This window comes from Lactuca saligna, chromosome 8, assembly GCF_052625555.1.
Source record: "Lactuca saligna cultivar CGN05327 chromosome 8, ASM5262555v1, whole genome shotgun sequence".
In the NCBI taxonomy this organism is placed as follows: domain Eukaryota; kingdom Viridiplantae; phylum Streptophyta; class Magnoliopsida; order Asterales; family Asteraceae; genus Lactuca; species Lactuca saligna.
This window is the reverse complement of record NC_136424.1, coordinates 264604398-264624052: the sequence shown is the minus strand read 5'-3', so window position 1 is coordinate 264624052 and position 19655 is coordinate 264604398. Positions and strand designations below refer to the sequence as shown.

The following is a 19655-nucleotide window of genomic DNA, read 5'->3' as shown; positions in this document are numbered from 1 at the left end:
CTTGGTAACGGATACCGGTTCTTTATAGTCACCTTGTTTAACTCCTTGTAGTCAATGCACATTCGCATTGTTCCATCCTTCTTCATAACGAACAGTACTGGCGCACCCCACAGTGAGGTACTGGGCCGAATAAAACCCTTGTTGTCACTGAGCCATCAACTCCTTCATTTCGATTGGTGCTAACCGATAGGGTGTACAAGATATCGGTGCTACTCCTAGGGTAAGATCGATTCGAAACTCCACTTGCCTATCTGGTGGCAAGCTAGTTAGGTCATCAGGGAGCACAACTTGGAGCTCACGTACAACTGGTATGTGTGTTGTTTTAGGTTTGTCCTGCTTGGCATCGAGAACATAACCCCAATAGCTTTACCATTCCTCTTTTTGGCACCCAAACTTGAACAATCCTATTTTCACAATCTATGATTGCTTAGTTTCTGACAACCAATCCATCCCTATAATGATATCAATACCACCTAGGGCTATATGTAATAATTTTAACGACACTACACCACCTTTTACATCGATACAACAATCATCATATTCCTCTCTTACTACTACCCAATGATCGTCAGCAGTTTCAATTTCCAAGGCATGTTCAAGAGTCTTTGCATTTCTACCCAGGTTTTTGCAAAAAGTAGTAGACACAAAAGATCTATTTGCACCAGAATAAAATAATACCCTAGCATGAATTGAGTTTACTAGTAAAGTAACTGTCACCACATCCGGGGTCTCCTGAGCCTCCTGAGCCGTCATGCAAAAAGCTCAAGCTTTTTGTCTACGAGTGTCAGCCTTTTTATCCATCGACTAATTGTATGTTATCCTGCCTTGATTGCTATTAACTTTACTTTGGGGACATTCCAATTTAATGTGGTTAGGGGACCCACACCCGTAACATACCCTTCATGTCTTACATTCTGTAGCTATGTGCCCTGGCTTCCCACACCTGTAGTAAACTTTTTGATTCAAGTTACACTCCCCCTTATGATAACGGTTGCATTTCGAGCATTGCTTTACTACAGAACCTTTATCAACCTTACGTTCTTTCCCTAAAGTCTTTTCCTTCTTAGAATCATTATTCGTACCATCCCATTTTCTTTTCCCCAAAGCCTTGTCTTCAGCTTGACGATTCTTCTCATGTTCGCGGCTTTTTGTGGCATCTACAACCGACTGGAAGGTCCCTGGTTTCTGAATTTGCACAAATTCGTAGATAGCTGTTCTCAATCCCCATATATAGAGTTCCACCCTTCTTTCTTCTGTAGAAACGTAAAATTCGGCAAACCTAGCTTTCTATGTGAACTTAGTGGTATACTCCCTCACAGTCTTGTTCCCCTGTTCCAACCTTAGTAATTCTTCCTCTAACTGCTTAACCATTGTTCGTGGGCAAAAATTTTCTTTAAATATTATCATAAACTCATCCCATGAAATCCTCTTGGACGCCTTATGCCCCCTAACTGCCTTCACCATGCCCCACAAATGTATTGCCTCCCCCTTTAACATTGTCGCAACCTGAATCACCTTGTCCTCATTCACACACTTGCTAGTATCAACTGTTCCCTCAATCTCCATAATTCATGTTGATTACAAAACATGATCAATTTCTCCATTAAATATGGATGGCTTACAATTCATGAACAACTTGTAATTACAACCTCGCCGATCGCGGCTGTCATGATGCCTTGAGGGTTGTGCAACACTTGGTTCCTGATTCATAATTGGTGTACTGTACTCATAGTCTTCTTCACCTCCACCCAAGTTACCTTCATATTCACCCATTATAGCTTCTCGTGCCTGAGCAACTACATCGGGAAAAGTGGCTCGAATTGCACAAGCAATCTCATCAGCCAACTCTTCTGTGGTGATTGTGTTTGCCGTACGACCCCTTCCGCGACCTCGACCTCAACCGCGGAGGATTCTGAAGCTGCCATGGGCCGATTTTATAGGTATTGGTACTGTAACAGCTCCTCAGCCTCTTTTTCTACCCCTACCTCTTCCTTGGCCTCGTCCACGACAAGCATTTGGGATTAATGGGGTTTCTGGTAGATCTCCTGGTACTCTAACGTAAGCTCCAATTGGGATGATTTCTTCCTCTGGAGTGACCCTAGTAAACCTCCCAGATCTTCGTGAAGACATGTTAACTACATATTTATGTTTATAACACAATAAGTATAACAAACATAAATTTTATTCCAAATTATCAAAACTTCAAAAAGAGACATATGTCTTGTTCACATCAAGTCACTTAAGACAACAAACAAGAAAAAAAAACAAATCATTCCACTCCTACATTCTACTCTTTAAAAACGATATCATAATATTTCAATATTCGCTTTCCCTCATGCAAGTACTTCCTTATTTTTTTAGATTTTGATCTTCGGGACCACTTTGAATGACCAGCACCTCGGCCTGAGGTGGGTCTCTTCCAACCACCTTATCTAGGAATCCGTAAGTCGCGGCCTTAGCTTGTTTTGCCCGAGCCACAAACCCTTCCCACAACTTAGTGATAGTGGGTTTCCTTAGCTCCAAAAGCTCCTATTCCAGCCTTCGTATCTTGTGCTTGCTTTTCTCAGCAGCCTCAACCCATATTTGGTTCTATTGTATGATCCTTGACCTCTGCTTATCTATCTCTTCAATCTTTCTTTTCAAATTGTGGATCTCGAGCTATGCCTGTGGAATTTCATCTTTATAAAGTCGCTCCCATTAGGTACCAGGACTAGTTGGCTTATACTCCACATAGGGCACATGGAACGTTTCATATCTTTGTTCCAAATGGTACTCCACGCGATTTCCCCCTGGTTCCTCCTCGGGGCCTTCTTCCGGTTCCTCATCAGGGTCTTCCTCGGGTTCCTCCTCAGGATCTTCGTCGGATTCCACCTCAGATTCCACATCCTCGTCTTCTTTATCCCGCTCAGAGAGGTTGAGTGCGGTCGTTGGTTCCAGACCGCCTTCCGAATCAGAGAGCTCTAACTCGACCTTCAACTTCTCATGAGGAAGTCACCCACTATTACCCTCAACTGACACCCCACCATTGACAACTATTTTTCCACGATCCATAGTATCTAAAAACGAGACACATTCCAGATTAGGTGATGTACCGCTTCCCCCGTTTAAACTTAGGCATTTAAACAATGACTAATCTACTTAAACAACTCTCTGATACCAACTTGTAACGCCCCAAAATTTCAAATACCAATATTAACTTAACATGGTCTCTAAAACTTCTAAAATTCGAAAATTCAAATACTAATATTGTTATTAATAATAATTGCGGAAGCGAATAGAAATTTAAATAAACACTTGGCGCGTTACGTCCTCCTCAAAGCTTGCCACCTTATTCAAGTATGAGCTTTAACTTTTCCATTCCCACTGCCACTCACTACGTTATTTCCTGGGTTGCGTGCATTTTTAGATTCTAATGGGTAAGCCTAGGGCCTAGTGAGTTTGTGGTTTTCATGCATATTGACGTCAACAAAATAAAAACAAATGCAACAATTTATCAAATATAATGTGTTTCCTTTCTTACCACCCTTGGTGATACATAAGGGAACTACTGCCATTTTCAGGGAACAAATCCCTCCGCCGGGCACAACAAATATGCTTATGACTAATTAATCAGAGCGTAAGCTCTCCACCGCATACTACACCCTGTACATCGACTGCTAATAAGACCGTGTAGAAATACACCTGTTCCCAATATATATGTCACCCACTATTTTCACCATTTTATATGAAATAATTCATAAAAATTCACACAAATATTCATAGCAATAAAAACAGTAACATGTAACTGCAAATCATTTAGAATCAACTTTTCTTGCAAACAACCACAAAATTCACACGAAACTCACCTTGTTGGCATTATGTCTTAACCAAAGTTTATCACGTTACACGCACCCTACATTTAACCAATATATTTTTCCGAGGACATAATCCTATAAATATCTTATGATTTCATGGTGTGAGGTTCGACTATTCGTACTTGTTTTGCCAGCTAATATTTTAGTTTTCATGCTAATATATATATATATATATATATATATATATATATATATATATATATATATATATATATATATATATATATATATATATATATTAAAGCATAACTAATTATTTATTAAATAAATTGGGTAGAAATATTTAATTACCAAAACTTCAAGGGCTAGAATGCAACTCTTGATAACAATAAAATTAATCGGCAAGATGCTAAAACTGTAACGATTAAACATATAATATAATAGTTCAAAAAGATGACAAGGGATTTAAAACATGAAGGCCTTTTCTGTAACTATTTGTTGGATTTGCAAAACAAGTGAATTTAAATGCGTATGGATGGAACAATCAAATAGGCAGTGCTTTTGACAACTGGCCCACTAAGAAAATTTACTATGATATATCTATTCATAAATTAGATGACACGTTTTGTAAGCCCACCCATAGTAATTGACCCGAATTGTCCTCCTTCTTAACACGCTATTTTTTTTTTTTTTTTTTTTTTTTCTATTTATGTCATTCCTATCTTTTGTTATAGCTTTGATTTTGTCCCAATAACGTCAACTTATTGGGTGAAACCCATAAACAGTTATCTCCGCTGCTAACTAAGGTAAATTTGTTTTAATATAATATAGAATCATATAATCAAAGATTATTTATATCATTTTATGCCAAGTTTTACCCTTTCAAAAACCATCAAATTCAGCATCTTCATAGCCAAACCAAGGACATACAATCGATCTAGACCACACGATATATAATCTAAAACGATATTTTCAACTAATTTCAACTAAAATTAGAAGAACTTACCTTATTTTCTAAAGAAATCTCAAATATCTTCAAAAACTTCAATATCCGAATTCTCCGTCGAATCTTAGTCGTTTCTTGCAATTCCAATGTGGTTTACACTCGATTTTTCGTACTATTTATAATGCCTAAGTCTAAAACCGATAAAACCCTTTCATTTGCTTGTATTTAACTAGCCCAATCAAGGTGACAGTTTTGAACATTAAACCTCATAATTTGTATATAATTAACCCATTAATTTTGAACTAATCCTCTTTTTTTTTATATTAATATAATCAGATTATATATATTATATATTTTTATTTTTGACACAAGTTATTACAAATACGCAGGAAACATCGTAAAATTGAAGACAACATGTAACATTGCAGACAAGGGGATAATTCGAGCAAAAGAAGGTAACAATTGGATTGAATTTGACAATAACTGAGAGTTTAATCATAATTCGCAAAATTGATCAATCACCTTGGGGATAAGGAAAGTCATTCATCTTACATAATTGATGAAAATATTGATAAGATCAGAAAACAGAGAGAAAAGATGAAAAGTAGAGATTTGTATATGGCTATACTAATCTATTTCTACAATGATATAAAATTAAATGACTGCTTGAAGAATGGAAGGAAAACAAATATGAATCGAGAAGAGACAATAAAAAACTCATCCATGGTTCTTGATAGAATTTAAAGAGATAAATCGATTATTGTTGTTGACAGAATAGTATCTAATTTTTATTTATTTTATGACTCTTTTTTTCTTAACCCCAAATTGCAGGGGGTGGTGAAAGCAGAATGCTGTATAGAGAGTGTAGTTTGAAATCTTCAATAAAGGCAGAAACATTCTTTGATGAATAATTGGTGGTAAATGAAATCGTCAATTAAAAAAAATAGGTAATCGGAGAATCAGTTTGTTGAAGGTATATTTTGAGATGCCTTCGATATGGTTAAATGGGGGCAAGGGAATAATCGGAAAGTAAGAAAAAGCTCAGTTTGGTGAATAGTTAAAGTGGAGCCTCAAAATGATTCATAATGTTTGAGAGACAGGGTCATAATAAGAAAGTTTAGGACGTTTAGAGGCATGGGCATAAACAGGAAGTCGAAGGTACATATGATCATCAATGGTGGTTGTCAGACAAGATAGAAACAAAACAGGAGGAGGAGGAGGGAGAGGGTGGGGCTGTTTTAATGGTTTCGGTGGAGGGGAGAGGGGAAGAGGGTGCTTGGTTGGGGTAATGTATGGGTCATTTCTAATATTTTAATTTCATAAAAAAAAATAAAAATAAAAAAAAATATTTTAAGGATGAAATTTCAATTTGAAGTGCGTTAACCATTAACATTTTATTTCAAATTTAACAAAGCTTCATCTACAATAAAAATTTCTCAAAAGGATAAAATGTAGTGAAACTATTTTATATTTTAGTTAAAGTAAATTATAAACTTAGATAACACTTTTATGGTTTACTCTCAAAATCTTTGTCCCAATAGAAGAGATAAGAAACAACCTAGTTCGAGAAACACACGCAAATAATATATTAAATATAATTTTTTGAAAAAAAAACATTTTTGTTGGTATGTTTCAACAAGAAAATGAATAACATGTTAAAAACCAAGAAACCTTACATTTTTTTCTAATTACATGAAAAACATATTTAAAAACCAACAAAAGCATTGCATATTTTATTGAATAACATGTTATTTTTTTCATTATATTTATCAACATAGTTATTTGAAACTTTGACATAAAATTTTGTTACCTTCTCTCTTTTCAAACGACATACTTGGAGCTTTTTCACTTCCAATGGAGTTTTCTAAAAGCACAATCTTAGTGATTTTGCAGCTGTTGTTATTATGGAATAGAATCTTTTATATCAATGGATGCTATACATCCATCATCAGCTTTGGCGACTCACTGGCTGACACGGGCAACATTAAAAAGCTTGCCTCCGTGTCCCATGCAAAGGTTGAGTCTCTTTGGCCGCCATATGGTGAAACCTTCTTTCATCAACCCACTGGTCGTGCCTCCAATGGACGCCTCATTATTGACTTCCTTGGTAACTCATTTTCGGTTTGAAACAATTCATATATAGTGATAGTTGTAGATATGTGACATCTATTTTTGAATGACAAAAAAATACCCAAGACCTCCTAGTTAATAGTTAGATTATAATATTCATGTTAGCCAAGTGGGCTAGCCTCAAGTTGTAGATATGTGACATCTAGTACATAGTATCTAATGAAGTATGTATTGTTGCATGGGTTAAAGTTAAACGTTGCATTTTTCTGAATAAAGTTGTTCATGTTCTATGTGACTTAATGAAATTACATTTTCTTTTTGTTGTTCCTTAAGCTGAGAGTCTAGGGCTGCCATTGATACCGCCTTTTCTACATGACAATGAGAGTGACAATGTGGTGTTGTTTGAACAAGGAATTAATTATGCGGTGGTGTCTGCAACAGCGTTGGATACATCTTTTCATGAAGCAAGAGGAACTATTAATCCTACAGCAAATGTATCTTTAGGAGTTCAATTGGCATGGTGTAAACAATCATTGCTTTCTATTTGTAGTAACGCTTCAGGTAATCGAACATACATATTATATGCTTCTACTATATATCAATTGCACCAACCATACGTGTTAATAAAATTTCTTATATATTGGAAAGGATTATAATTTGCTAAAAGGAGAAAGATTTTGGTGTAAAATTTTGAGATTCTAACACAATTTAGTAAGTTCTATTGATTATAATTGTTTGCAGATTGTAGAAACTTAATTGGACGTTCTTTAATCCTAATGGGAGAGATTGGTGGAACCGATTACAACAATCCAATAATGCAAGATAAATCAATCGACGAGGTTCAATCATACGTCCCCCTTGTTATTGATACCATCATCTCAGCAATTAATGTAACTACTCAAATCATACAAAACTATATTTTAAACAATCACTACCAATAACACCACTCACAATATTCTTTTCTAGTGTATAACTTTCTCATAGTTTTAAATACAGGAAGTAATTGATATGGGTGCACAAACACTGGTTGTTCCAGGAACCTTTCCAATTGGGTGTTCTAGTTCAATTCTAACATTACGTGGTTCTCAAAACAAACAAGACTATGATAACATAACCGGTTGCCTAATCAAGTTTAATAAAATTGCCGAATACCACAATGAAGTGCTGCAAGCAAAACTAAAACACCTTCGAGAGCTTCATCCTAATGTCATCATCATCTATGCTGATTATTACAATGCTGCCATGCAAATTATCTATTCTCCAGTTAAATTTGGTACATAACATGTTGTAAAATCTTGCTTCTGCTTCAATGAAAGGGGGTCCAAGGTTTAATTCTTGGCACGTCCAAAATATTGCTAGTGCTACACAATTTCCCATATTATTAATTTATTTAGGATCCTGATGTTCTTATTGGGATGGAATTCAAAATTTTCAGGATTCACAAATGGGGTTCTGAAGTCGTGTTGTGGAGGTGGAGGTCCCTTGAACTACAATAAATTTGTGCTATGTGGACATGCATTCTCGACTGTATGTGATGACCCCGATGCGTATGCTTACTGGGATGGAATACACTTTACAGAAGCGGGATACAAAATAATTTTCAAGAGTTTATTTCAAGGCCAATATACTACACCCCGCTTTAATTCCTTGTGTCCTATACCTACACCTACATCAGCATCACAATAAACTATTTCATATATTGTTTCACTTTCTGTAAACTACATACATAATTAAAATAAAATAAATGGCGTCCATAATCCATATAGAATGTTTAGTGAGTAGTAACCATTCAAGGGTTTAAAATGAATCACAATAGATGTCATGTTGGTATTTAATAGATATGGAATCGGGATGTGTTTGGTTCAATTTACGGAATGGTACCAATTATGAACCAACGCGGGTTGTATGGTACCTTTTTTTAAAACGTAGGGGTTATTTCGTACTTGTATTCAAATGCATGTGTTGTGAAGTAGTTTTCTTGGCCAATTATATGATTACGTAAATAACGAATCTATTGAATTTAATAATAACTTCAAAGAAAAAGAAGTATAACAGTAAAGGGGCGTTTGGTTGAGAGGATGTTTTTGTAAGGAATTAGAATATCCTTAGACATGTTTTTTAAGAGATATCATGAAATTGAATTCTATTGGTTGCTTTCTAAACCAAACACACCAGATAATGGAATTAGAGATTCCAATTTCACTGTAATCTAGGAACCAAGATTCCCTAATGTAATATAAAGTCATTTAAATTCGTTTGCAACATGGCTTGCAAAACAATCAATCACTCATCACAAAGAAAAAGTGCTCTGAAGTCTAAACATATCAAATTAAGACAATTTAAACCCATAATTTTCTTATAATATGGAAATAAGAAGAGGGTGTTTGAATGTGTACTTAAATAAGTTTAGTGTGTTTTTCCAAAACAATTTTGGGTTAAAATAATCAGAATAAGAAGAGGGTGTTTGAATGTGTACTTAAATGGTTCCCAGCATAACAAATGGGACTTTTCATGTTATGGGTATATAACCCCGTTTCAAAACAACCACCAAGTTCTATTACTGCTACTAGGAGACAATGTGTGCATTCTAGAAAGCTGTATGACCTATTTTTAAAAAACACAAATTATTTGACTTTTTTATCAGGACTTCATACCATTAATGTCAACAATGGCCATATCATCCCTATCTTGATGACCGAAGTGCTTATTTCTATTCAAATTAATCAAGTTAATGCTCATATCTTGTTTCTTTTTTATATCAGTTTTTTCTCATGTAGAACACAAGTAATCATTAAGGTGATGCTTATATTGTATATTGCAGTGTTCTAAAAGGCGTGCGTCAAGGCGTTCAATGGCGTGAGGCGTGGCTTTGCCGTTATGTAAAGCCCCATAACGTTGTTGTTAGACATCGTGCGTGGCTACGCATGATATGACATGCCATGGCACGTTATGGCGCGTGTTTTTTCGTTTGAGACATGTTTTTTCTCTCTTTGTTATGTCTTTTCTAATCGGAGACACAAGTATTGTGTTTTTTGTTAACAATTTTGTTATTAGTTATTGATATAACACTTCTAAAAAGTAGTTATATTTAATTTAAATTTATATTTATGTGGTAATACAACTATAAATTAATACCAATCGCTGCCTTACATCACGCCTTGAAAAATGCCATGGCTCATTATGCTTGAGGCTTAGCCTTGTCGCCACACCACACCTCACGCCATTTAAAACCTTGGTATATTGTATTATTATTTATACATGTATCATTTTTTTTTATCAATTGATGTATATAAATCTATTTACTTTCATGTATATACTACTTTTGACCAATGGTCTAGAATTACATGAAAATACAGTCAGCTTGAATAAATTACATCAAATTAATACTATATAATAAAAAGAATTGAACTTAGTTCACAAAAGATGTACTCTAATGCACTTTGATGGTTATAAATATAACACTAATTCTGCATCAGATACCTTCAATCCCTCCATTGATATTGTTGTAGCTGTAACACCAAAATCGTAAGCAAAGATCATACACCTGTAACAAAATAAAATTTTAAATCAATTTTTTTCAATTTAAAACACTTTTATCTCAATAATAAAATCACAAAATTTCACATGGTCAAATCATCAAATCTCATATCCAAAAACTGTATATACATCAAATCCAGGATCCTCCAAAAACAAATCTTCAAAGCAAGTGTGTGTATAATCAAGCTGATGCCTTATCGTGATCCTAAGAAGTACCCGAAACACATAACACATAACACGGAAAGAACGAAGCTTGGTGAGTTCCCCCAAAATACCACACACATCACATTAGCCACTCGCGGCTAACTTAATACGACCCACTGGTCAGTGTGTTCCAGTGGAGACCCTCCGGTCACACAACTCGGGTGGACCCTCTGACCCTAACTTAATAAATTCACAACAATAAGCATAATCCACAAAGAAAAAAATGTTGAGTATCAAAATACACAGATAAGCACATAAGACATCTCAAGCACTCAACGATACCACTCATGGTAAGTATAGTGAGAAGACTCACCTCGTAAGCTAGCTAGTAAAGTATCGTACTCGGAAATCTCGAACTAGCCTCCGCCTAACACATAGGATGATTATCCCTAATTAATATTCTAATCATACTCAAATATACCAAAGGTTGTTTGCTCTTTCTCTCTAACTCTTGGGATGGGTAAAAGACCATTTTACCCCTCCATGGTCTCTATTACTCATGTTGACCAAACCCTCAAGTCAACATAAGTCAAACTCGAGTCAATAGTCCAGGTTTGACCTGACTCGGCGAGTGCACTCACGTGACTCGTCGAGTCCACTCATTCCTCAGAAGTCTGGTGAAGGTCCACCTCGTCAAGTTAATCCCTAACTTACCGAGTTATAGTATGGCCAGCTCATCGGGACTAACGCTAACTGACTCGGCCAGTCAACTCATCGACTCAATGAGTCCGTTGAGACCCATGTTGCAAACAAAAGATCTCAAGGAAGAAAACCCTCTCACACTCTAGATCTAAGCTCTCTAGGATCACTAATCATGTAAAGCCATAAGCTTTACATTCATGCATGGAGCTTAGGGCTTGAAATTACAAAAACATGCTCTATTAAGGGTTTTTCGCTCAAGTCTCTATTATGGCTAAATAAAGCAGGGATCTTTGGACTCTAGGTACCTCATAAAGTCCAGATCTGATGTCAAAATCTCTATATGTGCTTAAAACATCCAATGTCCCAATATTAGATAGAAAAGAAGTCCTAAACTTCAATAATATGGGATCTACCCAAACTAATATGAATAGTAACAGATCTAATAGCCTCCTCTTGTTCATTGCTTGAAATCCTTCTAGTCTCTTGCAAAGATGCACCAAGATACTCAATTTTAGCTTACACTCTCTCTATTAGGGTTTCTCTCAGTGAAGGTAAGCAGCTGTTGAGCCACAATTGAGGCTATAAGTGCCCTTAAATAGGCCCCAAACCTGGGAATTTAGGGTTTCACTTCACATCGTCTACTCGGTGAGTCGACTCTCTAACTCGTCGAGTAAATCATTAATCCCACGTAGCACAACGCGACTTTACTCGGCGAGTTGTAGCACCGACTCTATGATTTTATCAATAGTCCTCAAAATAAATAAATAAACAATATACATAGAAGTCCGGATGTTACAATACTCCCCCAATAGAATAAGAGTTCTCCCTCGAAGTCATGCTCTGGAAATAACTCCGGGTACTGCTCTTGCATCTCGAATTCCGGCTCCTAAGTCAACTCGGACTCTCTCTGATGTTGCCACTGGACCTTAACCACAGGAACCTCTTTGTTACTTAAAACTTTCACCTTTCGATCCAGGATTGTAATCGGCCTCTCAATATAATCCAGGTTGGCATCCACATGGATGTCCTCTAATGTTACCACTTCCGTCTCATCGGCTACACTCTTGAACAGCTGAGACACGTGGAAGGTGTTATGGATCTGACTCAACTCTGTAGGTAGCTCTAGCCGGTATGCTACCTTACCCACTTTGGTGGTCACTTTGAAAGGGCCAATGTACTGGGGCCCCATTATGCCCATTTTCCTAAATCAAATCACCCCTTACCAAAGGGGCTATCTTTAGGAGTACGAAATCTCCGACCTGGAACTCTAGCTTGGATCGTCGCCTGTTCAATAACTCTTCTGGCGACTCTGGGTTGTGAGTAACCTCTGCCTGACCTGCTAAATCTACTCATTCTTCTTTAGTACTATCTTAGTGCCACCCATCACATGCTGCCCTACCTCTCCCCAGCAAATGGGAGTCCGAAACCTCTTCCCATAAGGAAGTTCAAAGGGAGGCATACAAATACTCGAATGATGGTTGTTGTTGTAAGAAAACTCAGTTAAGGGAAACTAAGTGTCCCTACTTACTCCGAAGTCCATAACACATGCAGACAACATGTCCTCAAGCATCTGAATTGTTTGCTTGCTCTGTATATCTGTCAGTGCATGGTATATAGTGTTGAAATGCAGTCGGGTACCCATCTCCTCATGAAATTTCTTTAAGAATTTGTAAGTAAAGCACATGTCTCGATTTGAAACAATCGAGATTGGTACTCCATGCCGAGCCACCACCTCTCTTACATAAATCTCGGCCAATCTTTTTACAATGAACTGCTACTGATAGCTAGGATGTGAGCTCTCTTCGTCAGCCAGTCCACAATTACCCAAATCGTGTCAGCGCCACATGTAGTTGTTGGTAACTTGGTGATAAAGTCCATAGAATTCTGTTCCCACTTCCACTGGGAATTTGCAGAGGCTACTATGGACCATGTGGATAGTGGTGCTCTTCCTTAACCCAGCGATAGGTCAAGCACCTCTCAACTACCCAAGCAACATCCCTCTTCATATAGGGCTACCAATAATCTCTCTTTAGTTCCAAATACATCTTAGTGGCCCCAAGATGGATTGATAATATCGATCTATGTGCCTCCTCCATCAGTATACACTGAGCTCCACCTGTATAGGGCACCCAAATCCACCCTCGGAAAGTCATAAACTGACGACCATTCCATCACAAACTTAGACACCTGCCCAATCACTCGCTTCCTCTTGCAGTTCTACGGTCTTAAGGCCTCCACCTGGGCCTCTAAAATGGTATCTAAGACTGAAGTCATCATCGTTATCCTCATACACACACCTCGGATTGGAGCACTCTCGGCTCTACGACTTAGGGCGTCGGCTACCACATTAGCATTGCTTGGATTATACAGGATCACACAGTAATTGTCTTTCACCACATCTAACAATCTCCTCTATCTCATATTTAGGTTAGGATGATCCATGAGATACTTTAGGATCTTATGGTCCGTGTATATGATACATCAAACCTTGTACAAATAGTGGCGCCGAATCTTGAGGACGAACACCACCGCCCCCAACTGTAGATCGTGGGTGGGATATCTCGTCTCATGAAGCTTCAACTTCCTTGACACATATGTTATCACGTGCCTCCTCTACATGAACACCACACCCATTCCTGATATAAATGCATCGCATTATACCACAAAGTCCTCCACTCCCTTAGGAAGGGCTAACACAAGGGCTTCGTACAATCTCTGGTGAAGCATCTCGAATGAGGCCTGCTGCTCGAGACACCAAATTAAAGTAACACCCTTCCTTGTCAACCTGGTGAGTGGGATGACAATTTTGTAGAAATCTATGATGAATCGCTGATAATAGCCAGCTAATCCCAGAAAAATTCTGATCTCGGTACCTCGCATCGTAGAATTGCCTCAATCTTGATCGGGTCGACCAATATCACATTTTGAATAATGAGATGTCCCAGGAACTGGACCTCTCGTAACCAGAATTCACACTTGGCGAATTTGGCATACAGTCTCTTCGATCTCAAAACTCTAAGAATATCTAGGATGCTCCTCATGCTGCTTTCTGGATCTCGAATACACCAAGATATTGTCGATGAACATGATCACCGATCGATCCAGCATAGGCCTGCACACCCGGTTCATGAGATCCATGAACGTTTTTGGTGTATTGGTTAGCCCAAAAGGCATCACCGGGAACTTGTAGTGCCCATAACGAATCCTAGACGTTGTCTTCTAGATATCCTCCTTACAGACTCTCATTTGATGATATCCTGACTTCAAATTGATCTTGGAAAATCAAGACGCCCCCTGCAACTAATCGAAGAAGTCGTCGATCCATGGACGTGGATAACGGTTCTTGACAGCCAGCTTGTTCAACTCCCGATAATCAACACACAGTCAGTATGTACCGTCCTTTTCTTGACAAAAAGGATCGGCGCTCCCCATGGTGTCACACCCCCAAACCAAGGTTGGCGGAAACGTCCGGGGGTGGAGGACTTCATGTATAGTATCATAACCATAATTTCAATAGTAATTTAAGCAAACACAACCAACATATATATAATTGAAAAATTTACATCACTTGTATGAATTTCATGTTTTAAAATCAGTTACAATATGTTGACAAAATATGAAAAGTTTGACGCCTTAACGTCCCATCCTCAAAAGCACTTGATTACCTTAGTTATTTCCTGAGAATACAAGTTGTTTGAAAAGTGTCAACACAAAGGTTGGTGAGTTCATAAGTTTTTGCTATAAAACTTAATAGAAGTCTTTCTCATGTAAATGTCGCGTTTGTTTAAGAAAAATCCGATATTTTCCTTAAAATCCTTATAATGTAGCCTTATGACCAAAGACCAAAATGTATAAGAAATCATTCTTACTTAGTAGAAATGTCATGAGTTTGAATTGATATAAAAAGTGAATTTAAATCAACCTAAAACCTACTTAGGTTTTATGAAATCCCGTAAACTTTATGAATTGTTATCTCCCTATGTGAGTCGCTATAATCATACTATGACTATGTGAGCCTGCCACGATGTTTCTCAGGCGTCGCGAAAAGGAAATGACATTTGTCACCCGTAGACCTGCAGGTCCCACTGTAGCTAGCAGCAAGGTGTGGGGTGTCAAACCCAATATAGATCTATATACAAGTATCACGTTCTCCCTCCAGGAGACTCTGATTATAACTACCAGGAATTATATTCCGCACTCGGACGTACGAAAAGAGAGATTGTCTCACAATTTAGGGTAACAAGTTTACGTATAATGTGTGTGAGTGTAAATCTTTTCTGTATAAATGTACCCTTTTAGTACGAGTGTGTTATGCAATATATCATAAACTATATCTATTATGGTTTATCTAAAACGTTTGTAATATGTAAGAACTCTTTTATTGAAATGTATTAGTGTTATGAATTCATTAAACTATACTTTTTATAGTTTAATATATGTGTTCAAAAATGAATGAATAATATTTATTATGAATGATTTCATTTTAGTTCATGATGATAAATTAACAAAGAAACGCATTCAATAATTAGAACTTATGATTACACACTTTGCTCAACATAATACAAAGTGTTATGATATTTACATGCTGTTGGCTAACTTTAGCCATTCTGCACTATTTTGGAAAAATCATACGAAGTCGAAAACTAGATCCGTAAATTCTGAGAGTTCACAAAATGTGTCTAGTTTACTCATAATTTTTATCATGTTTTTTAATGACTTCCAACATGGGTGAAAAATTCCATAATCACAGACTGGTCCGGATTGTTGTTTGAAATGATAGGCAGTTTTGTAAAAATCACCATAAATTGTAGAAAAATCGTATAGAGATGTGCAAGTAGTCATTTTAAAGATAAGAACTTGAACTATTTGCAACTTGTATATTTTGGAAAAAAAAATCTTTAAGATTCCCAAAACAATCCGTGAATGGAGTTGAACTTTTCTGATGAAGGCTGTTAGAAAAATTTAGTTATGTTCTTGGTGTTTTAACTTGTATTCCCCCCTTAAAAACTTGAGAAAACATGAAAATGTAGGGGTATGAACACACCTTAAGTGATTTCAGTAGATGATTGTTGAAGAATGGAAGTGTTTAATTCAAGAACACTTGGAGATGCCTTGAAGATTTTCGAGAATCTAACATCATAGTGTTGGAATAGTGTCTAAGGCTGCAACTATATTAGGTAAGTATTTGACCCGGTTGTGCATGGTCCTTTTGGGTTGCCTTCACCATAGCAACTTGATGGGATGATTTATTAAGAGAGAGTAAATATTATTAGTATATTATGAGAATAATATAAAGAATAATATATTGTTATTTGATTAATATAAGTCATAGAATTAATTGGAATTAATTTGGTGACTTAAAGAGATTAATTAAATAAGAGGGTATAAACTGTCAATTGTTTGATAGTTACACTTTAGACTGTAAATCCTTATCGGATAGAGTATGGAAGAATTCTAGGGCTTGGGATAGCCTCAAATTCGTCCAAGGGTTATCAAAGTAAGGATTAGGATCACTTAAAGTCTAAGTTATCCAATTAGGGTTTAAGCTGTAAACCTTAAGGAGTCTACAAGTATAAATACACCCCATGGGTGAGGGAATTCGACACACCATATAAAGTAAGGATACTCTGGTCGAATTCCTCCCATCTCCTCTCTCCTAAATCATCCTCCTTGCTATTGGTGTTTGTAAGCCATTAGAGGAGTGATAATTGTGACTCTAGAAGCTCCATGACAACAAGAACAACAAGGAATCAAGAGGTATGATTCTAGATCTGTTTCAATATTGTTTTTACATCTAAATAGTCATTAGAAGTCTTGGATTCAAAGCATGTTTGATTAGAAAGCCTAGATCCGAGCATTAGGGTTTTGCATGCGCACATAGGAAAGTTCTTATGGCTAAAACCCATCAGTGGTATCAGAGCCTAGCTTGGTTTGCTTTAAATTGTTGCTTGATTAACTGAAACAAACCTGCAAAATTTGATTTTTTGGTTTATGAGTAATGGACTCGGCGAGTTCCAAAGTGGACTCGGCGAGTAGGCCTGACTCGGCGAGTCCCTTTGTGTACTCGGCGAGTCCAGGCGTCAGGAATGGCCAAATTCAGGATTTTTTCATAATTATCTTATGGAAACTTACCTTAATCATAATAGATCAACCTAAATCCGATTTTTTGATATATATGACTATTATCTTGATCTAGTTAAAGGTATTTATCAACTAATAAAATATTTAATTTCCTTATATGATAATTAATTAATTATTTTAATTATTTTGGTAATTATCTTTCAAAGAAATCTTGAATTATCAAATATAGATAATTAGGATATTATTTGTTACTTGGAATTATTTGTTATTTGATCTTTTATGTTTTAAATGTTTAAAACTAGTCCTCATAGTTTTGAAATTTATGTTTTGTGATTAAAAGTTTAATTTAGAGAACTTAAAATTTCAAACCCTAGATTTTAAAAGGTTTAAAATACGACCCTATACTAATATGATATTACTAGAATAATATATATATGTATAACTAAATGCTAGTCTTACCGTTAGTAGGCCTCATTCACGAAGCCGATCTATAAGGTGGGTATAAGGTTGCGGCCTATAAAATGGCGCTTAATGGGTGTACACTCACACCCACTGCTTGCTTGATTGGTGGAGGGTCGTTAGCCGAACGGGTAGGATAGGGAAACCTCATCCTCTCATTAAAAGTATAATAAGTAATACAAAGTAACTACACATTTTTTAAAAATTTCCCAATCTTAGTTACTTTAGGAAAAGTGAATTGATGCAATCCCATGAAATTACACTTTGCACCATTGCTAAGAAGTTAGTGGAGCGTGTGTGGTTTACCGGCACACTAATTGGTTCTAAGCAAAGGTGGCAAAGGGTGATTCATTGTTTATCATAGTTCGATGGAGCCTGTGTGGTTTACCGGCACATCGAATAGGTGATCGTTACAATGAAGGCACCATGTGAATTTGCATGGTAATTCACACCCGCTTTGTGATCCTCGGTATCCCAGTCACAAACAAGAGGGGCATATCGAGATTTAAACATGCCATTGAATAGTTTCAATGAATCTCATCCGAACCTAGGAATTCTCAATACACTTAGGACTAATAGTTTAAGTTTTTGTGATGGAGAATTAGTGAATCGTCATTCACTTACCTTCAATTTATTTGCATGTTAGATTACGGCATCCCTTTTCTAGTATGTCAATGTTATTGTTGGATCCTAGCCCTAATTCTTCTTATTGGGTGATAATTAGGGATTCATATTCTAATCTATCTTTGTCCTTTCTAATTGTAGATGTCGAATGCTGCTGCGAGTTCTTTCACTTTGATGAGCCTTTGTCAAAAGGTCACCTTTGATGGAACGAACTTTAGCGAATGGATAAGATACATTCGCACGATTGCTCGCTATGAGGATAAGGAGTATGTCCTCGATGAGAAGCTCGAGAAAATCAACCCCGAAATCGCTACTCCCGCCGAAATCACTGCTTTCGAAACTCACGAGCGTGATGCAACGAAAGTACATTGCATCATGATCGCGACCATGAACTCCGAATTCCAAAAGTCCTACGAGGACATGTATCCGTATGAAATGCACCAAGACTTGTTGGAGAGATACCACCAAAACGCGAGACAAGAGCGTTATGAGATTTTCACTAACATGATTTCCGCTAAGATGGGTCATGGAGAATCTCTTACCGTGCACTTGCAAAAGATGCAAAGGTATGTCCACCACCTTCACAAGTTAAATGTTGACTTTGGAGAAGACTTGGCGATCGACATGGTGCTTCACTCTTTGCCTCCGATGTACAACCAATTTAGGATGACCTACCACATGAACAAAGAAGAGGTCACCCTAAGTAAACTCCAAGGTCTCTTGAGGGTCGCTGAGAGCAACTTCAAGGACAAGTCTGTTGCACCTACTCGCAACCCGCCCGCTGCTCCTGTCTTGGCAATTGGACAAGGAAAGGGAAAGAAGAGGAAGGCTTCGTCAAAGAACCATCACAAGGTGAAAGCCCGAGATGGTGCCTCTTCTAGTGGGACCAAAGTTGATCCCTCTAAGCCCTGCTCTAATCCGAAGGAGGCAGAGTGCCACCACTGCCACAAGATAGGACATTGGAAAAGAAGCTGCCCAGAGTACCTGCAAGCAATTAAAGAAGGAAAGATCAAGCCATCTTTCGCAGGTATATACACAATTAAATTTAATGATCCTAATCATGCTATTTCTTGGGTTATTGATACCGGTTGTGGTTATCACATTTGTTCAAATGTGCAAGGACTAAGAAGAAGTAGGGATGTGGAGCAAGGAAGGATCAATCTAATCATGGGGAACAGAAGATCGTCGCCTGTGACCAAGATTGGAGTGTATTCTTTAGTGCTTAGGAATAATTTATGTTTAGATTTAAACAATTGTTGCTATTCACCAGAAATGGCTAGAAACATCATTTCATTTCA

The 19655-nt window shown here is 37.1% G+C and overlaps 1 protein-coding gene across 1 annotated transcript; it reads left to right on the top strand.

Annotated features, from left to right (window-relative positions):
- The first annotated feature begins 6531 nt into the window (after window positions 1–6531).
- LOC145012393 (GDSL esterase/lipase At1g28580-like) lies at window positions 6532–8734 on the top strand. The gene is made up of 5 exons (XM_078971190.1): window positions 6532–6847; window positions 7144–7371; window positions 7552–7700; window positions 7807–8083; window positions 8246–8734. Exons 1-5 carry the CDS (start codon window positions 6595–6597, stop codon window positions 8494–8496), a joined length of 1158 nt encoding a protein of 385 aa, XP_078827316.1. The 5' UTR covers window positions 6532–6594; the 3' UTR covers window positions 8497–8734.
- Window positions 8735–19655: the final 10921 nt, after the last annotated feature.

What these genes read in the sequence shown, in the direction of transcription:
- LOC145012393 (XM_078971190.1), top strand. Translation starts at nt 6,595, where the DNA reads ATGGAGTTTTCTAAAAGCACAATCTTAGTGATTTTGCAGCTGTTGTTA. An exon ending in TATTTGTAGTAACGCTTCAG is followed by an intron (nt 7,372 to 7,551) that starts GTAATCGAACAT and finishes AATTGTTTGCAG; the next exon opens with ATTGTAGAAACTTAATTGGA. An exon ending in CTATTCTCCAGTTAAATTTG is followed by an intron (nt 8,084 to 8,245) that starts GTACATAACATG and finishes CAAAATTTTCAG; the next exon opens with GATTCACAAATGGGGTTCTG.